At 38.7% G+C, this 8629-nt stretch overlaps 1 protein-coding gene across 9 annotated transcripts in view; it reads left to right on the top strand.

The window, feature by feature from the left end:
* cfap74 (cilia and flagella associated protein 74) overlaps positions 1 to 8629 on the top strand; it is an 80653-nt gene that overhangs the window by 58546 nt on the left and 13478 nt on the right. For 7 of the 9 annotated variants that reach the window (XM_047362174.1, XM_047362167.1, XM_047362190.1 and 4 more), the window contains 3 exons: positions 3958 to 4131; positions 6541 to 6674; positions 6762 to 7035. The exons of 1 other annotated variant lie outside the window; for it this stretch is intronic. In XM_047362174.1, the coding sequence (XP_047218130.1) occupies positions 3958 to 4131; positions 6541 to 6674; positions 6762 to 7035 (582 nt within the window). The remainder of the gene's footprint in view (positions 1 to 3957; positions 4132 to 6540; positions 6675 to 6761; positions 7036 to 8629) is intronic. One more of the 9 variants, XM_047362198.1, reaches the window with a different exon arrangement.

Genomic DNA, 8629 nt, shown 5'->3' with positions numbered 1-8629 from the left:
TTTTTCTTTGTCTTCAGTCTTAGCTGAATGTGCGAGATTTCTCAAATTAATCCGATTTTTAGAATTCATCAGAACGTTTTCTGTTTGGTGTATTGTTGTTTGCTGTAAAATATAGCTTTTACATCAAGTTTTCATTCTGTTTACAATCAGATAGATGATGATGATAGATGTTTGTAATGCTGGTTTATGTATATTTACCTAGCAGTTAATACTGCACAATTTAATGTATTGCAGTTGTTATTGCACATCCAAGTGTGCAGTATTGAGGTTGTAAAGGGCTGCTTGGATGTAATATTTGGTAGGATACTATATTTCAAGTGTCGTGTATGCAAACTATATATACCAGTAATATATCTGGCCTGTTGGATAGACTTTCCATATATTGTACCTTCATGGCCACACTGGAAATTTATTATAGTGGCTGAGTTTATAAAGCTCACAAACAGTGGTCAGCACATTCTGATGAATGAAACAAAAGTAAAGAGTCAGCAAGATGTGGGTTAATTATAAGCAATATCATCATCGCAATACTACACAATTTCATGTTTTCTGATATTGTGCAGGGCTGCACAGTGGCGCAGTTGGTAGCACTGTTGCCTTGCAGCAAGAAGGTCCTGGGTTCAATTCCCGGCCGGGGGTCTTTCTGCATGGAGTTTGCATGTTCTCCCCGTGCATGCGTGGGTTTTCACTGGGTACTCCGGCTTCCTCCCACAGTCCAAAGACATGCCTGTTAGGTTAACTGGTCACTCTAAATTGTCCTTAGGTGTATAAATGAGTTTGTGTATGGTTGTATGTGTGTTGCCCTGTGATGGACTGGCGACCTTTCCAGGGTGTACCCTGCCTCTCGCCCATAGACTGCTGGAGATAGGCACCAGCTTCCCCGCGACCCACTATGGAATAAGCGGTAGAAAATGACTGACTGATATTGTGCAGCCCTAACGATGTTGAACTACTTTCTTAGACTTTTTTTTTTTAATTTCCATTCATTTTTACAAGGTTTCGTGGCTTATTTTATGCTTCTGCATGATTTTTCACTGGCAAATATAAACTAACAATAAAAAAAATACAGCTGGATCCTAAGGTTGGGATTTCCACGACAGCTCGTAAACAAAAACATACACTAAATAGCCCTCTGAAGAAATAGACTGCACTGCACGTATTTGAGTCGATGACATCACAAGAGGCACAATGATCAGGCTCATCAGCTGGCATTTATAAATATTGTGGTGGATTAGCGAATTGATTGATTTTGGCATAAATTCTAAAGCATTCAAGTTGCTTTGGAGTGGCAAGATGATTAACCTAATTTGTTCGATTCTTATAACCTCCAACTGCGGTGAAGCTGAAGCAAGACAATAGAAATCATCATTTTCAAAAACTGGCATGAATCTCGTAATATTTCTGTCTGAATTTGCTCACTGGGTTGGTTTAGCTGCATATTTTCCACTATTAAAAGAGTAAATTATATGTCCTGCTTCTAACATCAGAGTACAGATCAGCATGCAGCCTGAATTCATAATTTTAGGTTACCCACACAACCTTTATCTTTCTGACTGGAATGATGGCGATGGTACAGGCTACACTGCTAGTGTATGCACAAAGGGGGTAATTGGTAGAATTTCATTAAGAGTCTGCCTGATGCTGATCTTTTTCAGTAGAAGTAGTGGGTGAAACATCATTGGGACTTCAAAATGAGCTTAATGGAACGAATCAAGCAGATTTTTACGGATTCTAAGACAACTCGTCTTGAAATGATGGCTGACGTTCTCTGATTATGACATTTGGTCATTCTAGTCTGCTTGGCCTTCTTTGCAATTCACTACCATGTGTTTTATTGTTGGAACATTTTACTGAAATCCGAGCATTGCATTATATAATAACTAATGATTAAATGGGAAAGTATGTAATTCAATTTTAATCAGCCTATTTGACTGATATGATCATAAATTCTGGATATAAACTTTTTTAATATATTTGAGATGAAATTTGCTGTGAACTGTAGCTACTGGATATAAAACACTGAACTGAAACCTTTTGATGCAGCCGTACAGAAAACAAGTAAACACCTGTGAAAGAGGAATTCATTGAAGAACGTGAATAAAGAGGGGAAAAAGGCTTTATGGCATGACATCAGAGGCATGTGTACACTTAAGCTTGTTTTTAGGTGGGTAGTTTTCATGCTGATTAAACGACGATTTACAACAGAATTGAAAAGAAATAGACAATAGGTGTCTAAAGTGAGTTGGATTGATGTTTCAGAAGAGTTTGGATTGTAATTTTAAAAAGCCACCTGCAGATGATGCATCTCTCCAAACCTATAAGACAAAATCAAAATTATTTGATTTCTTGATTAATGGAAACCTGCTGACTATAGTGTAAATAATGTATAAAAATGACATCCTGATTAATTGTTCCTTTTTCTTTAGCATCAAGATCATCAATATTTCTGATACCAGGGTCTTGATGCAAAAAAATGTAAATACATAAAAAGTCAGGACTGTGGTCTGTGTTTAGAAATGTCATTATAGGTGTGATCACATCCATCAGGTCAGATATGTCTTTTAGTTAGATAGAAGTTATCTCTCAGAACTACTCTGTATGGATTTGCAGTGACTCTCTCCTCTGGGAAGATATGTGGATACAAATCATACCAGCAAAATGCCCCTCAGTGCAAAGCAGCTGGGTCCCCTCACTGTGGGGGTCAGGCGCTCATGTTTTTCTTTTTAATAGCCTCCATCTGCTCATTGACTTCAGTGCGCAACATTTAAAAGGACGCAATTTACAATTCAGCCTTAATTTGAAACTCCAATCAAAATTTTAGATTCTCAAGTTTTTTTCTAGTATTTTGAAATATGTGAACTGCAGTCTTTATTTAAAAAAAGAACGCAGAGCAGCCGGTGAAACATTTGTGCAGTGCATCTGCCAGCTTTTTTTTTTTGTTTGTTTTTTGAGCAAGTCTAAATCTGGTTCCACTTCTTGCCAAACTGTCACCTTCCTTTCGTTTGCCAGCCAACCAATGGTCCATTTCTCCACAAGGGCAAAAAGAGGAGAAGACTGAGGTGTGTCTGGCTCCAAGAGGAGCCAAAAACTCAGCCAGGATGTTCCTGTGAAGCATCAAAGCTGTTGCCCCCAGCCTCAGGCCCTGAGCTCCTGGCATTTAACCATCAAAATCAGTCGCACACATTCATACACTCACCGTTTGGTCAGCAGACAACACAGCAGCTAGGAAAGAAATGCCACAGTTACATGGTCCTCTGCTGACTACTGAAATCTTGACTCAAACAAAAAGAAGAAAAGTATGACTTATAAAGAGACAAGTTTTCTTACATTTTTTGTTTAATTATTCTACTAAAACAAAAGATCAGCTCTAAACATAACCGCAGTTCGGTGCTTTAGAGCTGTGTTACTAAATAAAAACTAAACCATTGGGTTTTGGGCCTCACTGTTGCACCGGGTGACAGAATGATTCATTATTGCCAACATGTTGTGGAGTTTATTTTTGAATACTGCTGCCATAATTATTACCAAGAAGATAAAATATATATTAATCATCCCCTTAAAATAGCCCCAAGCATGTGTATATTTTTTCTCCTACTGACAAAAAAAATTGCAAAAACTGTTATATGCTTCTTGGAATTCTTCATGCATATTTATTTCAATCTGTGACTTTATGTTTGATAAAAGAAACTTCTGTTCATAATGTGTGCTGACACTCCATGTTTCATTAATATCATACTATTAAAATTCATGAAGAAGACCTGGAAAGTAACAAAAAATCACTGACAGTTGATGAATTTGTTTCATGCTAATCAAACTATCCTGGGATACATTAACATTAGCATGATGGTGAAATAAAATAAAGAAGATCAAAAAGGAAACAGTTTAGATATGCATCAAGAAAATGTGTCACCTCATATTTAAATGAAATAAAAAGGAACCTTATGTATTTTTTTTTAGGTGCGGCCTGTCCCTTTTACAGTACAGGCAATTGTCACATCTTCAGACCTACAGTTTGACCAGACTGAGGTGGACTTTGGTAGCTGTTCTGTCTACCATTTGGTCAGGAGCAGTGTCCGCCTCACCAACATGTCCCTCCTGCCTCAAGACTTTGGCTTTGTGGCTGTTCCTGAGGTATGCTGGTTAATAGATCTTATCCTGGGCTACCATAAAACCGTGGTTCTCAGACTGTGGAAAAGGATTGTGAGGTTGCCACTGGTGGAAAAGCTCTGATGTACCCACTCTGAACTCAATTTCTTTGTCAACTTTAGAAAAGAAATTCAACACATTTCAACTAATCATGCAGTGCCGAAGATTGTTTTTCTCCTTTTTATGTCATTACAAAGCAAACTAAAACCTCCAGTACTGTACAGGTCCTTCTCAAAATATTAGCATATTGTGATAAAGTTCATTATTTTCCATAATGTCATGATGAAAATTTAACATTCATATATTTTAGATTCATTGCACACTAACTGAAATATTTCAGGTCTTTTATTGTCTTAATACGGATGATTTTGGCATACAGCTCATGAAAACCCAAAATTCCTATCTCACAAAATTAGCATATTTCATCCGACCAATAAAAGAAAAGTGTTTTTAATACAAAAAACGTCAACCTTCAAATAATCATGTACAGTTATACACTCAATACTTGGTCGGGAATCCTTTGGCAGAAATGACTGCTTCAATGCGGCGTGGCATGGAGGCAATCAGCCTGTGGCACTGCTGAGGTCTTATGGAGGCCCAGGATGCTTCGATAGCGGCCTTTAGCTCATCCAGATTGTTGGGTCTTGAGTCTCTCAACGTTCTCTTCACAATATCCCACAGATTCTCTATGGGGTTCAGGTCAGGAGAGTTGGCAGGCCAATTGAGCACAGTGATACCATGGTCAGTAAACCATTTACCAGTGGTTTTGGCACTGTGAGCAGGTGCCAGGTCGTGCTGAAAAATTAAATCTTCATCTCCATAAAGCTTTTCAGCAGATGGAAGCATGAAGTGCTCCAAAATCTCCTGATAGCTAGCTGCATTGACCCTGCCCTTGATAAAACACAGTGGACCAACACCAGCAGCTGACACGGCACCCCAGACCATCACTGACTGTGGGTACTTGACACTGGACTTCTGGCATTTTGGCATTTCCTTCTCCCCAGTCTTCCTCCAGACTCTGGCACCTTGATTTCCGAATGACATGCAGAATTTGCTTTCATCTGAAAAAAGTACTTTGGACCACTGAGCAACAGTCCAGTGCTGCTTCTCTGTAGCCCAGGTCAGGCGCTTCTGCCGCTGTTTCTGGTTCAAAAGTGGCTTGACCTGGGGAATGCGGCACCTGTAGCCCATTTCCTGCACACGCCTGTGCATGGTGGCTCTGGATGTTTCTACTCCAGACTCAGTCCACTGCTTCCGCAGGTCCCCCAAGGTCTGGAATCGGCCCTTCTCCACAATCTTCCTCAGGGTCCGGTCACCTCTTCTCGTTGTGCAGCGTTTTCTGCCACACTTTTTCATTCCCACAGACTTCCCACTGAGGTGCCTTGATACAGCACTCTGGGAACAGCCTATTCGTTCAGAAATTTCTTTCTGTGTCTTACCCTCTTGCTTGAGGGTGTCAATAGTGGCCTTCTGGACAGCAGTCAGGTCGGCAGTCTTACCCGTGATTGGGGTTTTGAGTGATGAACCAGGCTGGGAGTTTTAAAGGCCTCAGGAATCTTTTGCAGGTGTTTAGAGTTAACTCGTTGATTCAGATGATTAGGTTCATAGCTCGATTAGAGACCCTTTTAATGATATGCTAATTTTGTGAGATAGGAATTTTGGGTTTTCATGAGCTGTATGCCAAAATCATCCGTATTAAGACAATAAAAGACCTGAAATATTTCAGTTAGTGTGCAATGAATCTAAAATATATGAATGTTAAATTTTCATCATGACATTATGGAAAATAATTAACTTTATCATAATATGCTAATATTTTGAGAAGGACCTGTATGTACTACCGCTATAAAAAGTCTAGAAAGATGGTGGTTTAAGGAAAACCGAGGTGGTATTAAAAGTTAGACAACCACTACTATAACCAATAGCTACATGCATGTAGCTTTCCTCCTTTTTTTGTTGGTTTCCCAAAACTTGGATTATTGCTAGCAGTTCAGTGCATCTCTTAGATCGGGGTGGTAAAGTGAAGCTGGCGCTCCATAAATGGAACTTCAGTTCTGGGGAGAATAAAAACCACCAGTGCTACAGAATCTAAAGAAATAAATACGTGTAATAAGTGTGAGATTTACTTATCATTGACAAAAGAATATAGCATGTTAAGCTAGCTACATATACATTTGGTTCTGTGATTCCTTATTGCTTTAGATGTTATTTTGATTCCCTTTCCAGATTATTGGATTGCACTACATCTTCTTCTACCACTGCTGCAGCAAGGAAATTTGATGTATAAATGCAGACCTGCTCATCATAGATATAAACATTTAGTTCAGTTTATGAAATGTAGACATTTTTTGTTCAGTCAGTATGAGTTCTTGTTGTGATTTCTTGTTCCTACAGTTTATTGAGGTCCAGCCTAATGATGGCTTTGGTACTCTGCTTCCTCAAGAAACCCTAGAGATTGATCTGATTTTTGGCCCTAAAAAAGCTAAAGAGTATAATTTCCAACTCTGCTGCAAATCTGGAATTAACAGGTTCATTTTCAATCCCTTGCTGATTTTGAGGTTATATGTCCAGATGTTTTTTGAGAGAATGATACATACGTTTTTCTATTTCATCAGAGACTTTCTACTGTCTTGCCACGGTGTGGGTGTCCGTCCACCACTGGTACTCTCTCACTCTCTGGTTCAGTTCAGATCTACAGCAGTAGGGTATAAGTCCCCTGCCACAATTTACCTGACTAACCAGTCTGATTGTAACCAGTCCAAAGAACCCACAACACAACTGACCAAAGATGTCATGAAAGTTGATGGTCCGAGGTTGTTCTGCTTCTGTTTACCAAAGGATTCAGAAATCAGCATTAGTCCTTCAGCAGGTCGCCTTCTCCCTGGAGAGGTGAATAACAACACTTCTTATTATTATTGTGTTTAAATATAAGGGATGCTTTAGGCAAGAGTAGTTTTGCTGAGTAAACACATACACACATCTAATGCAGAGATTTTAAGTGCATCGTGGGGTCAAATATCCATTGCCTTTAGGAATTTTGTGCACGATAAAATTTGACCCATAGGAAAGGCTAAAAGTTTGCATTGCTTATGTAATGCTGAATTGATTTGGAGCATTGACTTTTTAACATGTGATTTTTCTCTGACCTCTGAGAAGGTGCAACACAATCTTACTTTAAGGCAGCTTACACATTGATTTTTAGCACTAAGGGAAACTGGTCATCTAAAAAGCAGCTGCTGAAAAATGCAGAAAGGCAGCTCCTAATTAGACGTATGATGGCTCCTCGGTCGAACCCATTAAAATCACCTCTTATTTTACTTATTATGACAACCAAACCTTCTAAAAGAATGGATTTTAATTTGTCATATTTTTTTTCAACCTATGGAAGGTTTGAAAAGGCAGATCTTGCCACGGTAGTTAGAAACTGTTTTGCACCAATAAAATGCAACAGTCGTCACTGCTGCAAAGCTGGATGCTTCTGTAGTCTATTGATGCACTCTGCTGGAGACCTGATGAAAGTGAAGGACAACTTGTTATTCTGCTCTATTCTTCTATAAGTCAAGAGAATAAATCCTTGTTTCCAGAATACAAAAAATTATAATTTACCCATTAGTTATTGTTTCTACATTACTTTCCAAAACAATTCTTTCCCCTTGAACTTTTCCTCATTTGATAACAAATTCAGATTTTTTTTAAAGAACAAAACAAAATACCAGAAAAACAATGTGCATATGTATTCAGTCCTCTGATGCCGCTTGAAAAATCTAGTTCAACTAAATGTCTTTAGAAATCACATGAATAGGATACCACAAACATGTGGATGAAGGTGCTCTCCTCAAAACTGAACTTTCCAGCCCACGAGCAAAATTATATGTGTGGCGGAAAACTAATACCACACATCATCCTGAACAAACCATCCCCATCATAAAACACGGGGGTGGTAGCATTATTCTGTGGGCTGATTTACTTCAACAGGAACATGGAAGTTGGTCAAAGCTAAATACATTTAGCGGAGCTAAATACAGGGCAATCCTGGAACAAAACCTGTTAGAGGCTCCAAAAGACTTGAGACTGAGGCAGAGGTTCACCTTCCAGCTGGACAGTGACCCTAAACAGAGAGCCAGAGCTACAACAGAATAATTTAGATGACGGCCCAAACATGTTTTACTATGTCCCTGGCAAAAAGAGTTGAAAACTGGTATTTTCAGGCCAATCTAAATGAGCTTGAACTATGTTTGCAAAGACAAATGAGCAACTAATCTCTAAATGTGCAAAGCTGGTAGAAACATACCCCCAAAGACTGGTATGAGTAATGGCAGCAAATGGTGGTTCTAAATAAGTACTGAATCATGAGGCTGATTACAAATGCAAAGCAAATTATATTGATTTCTATTTGATAAAAACTTTGAAAAAAATGTTTAATTTCCCTTTCACTTCATAATGCACTACTTTGTGCTGGTCTGTTATATAAAATCTAAATAAA

The sequence above is a fragment of the Girardinichthys multiradiatus genome, chromosome 1 (genome assembly GCF_021462225.1).
Source record: "Girardinichthys multiradiatus isolate DD_20200921_A chromosome 1, DD_fGirMul_XY1, whole genome shotgun sequence".
Taxonomy (NCBI): Eukaryota; Metazoa; Chordata; class Actinopteri; order Cyprinodontiformes; family Goodeidae; genus Girardinichthys; species Girardinichthys multiradiatus.
The sequence above is the reverse complement of the archived record's forward strand: the minus strand, read 5'-3'. Positions and strand labels throughout refer to the sequence as shown.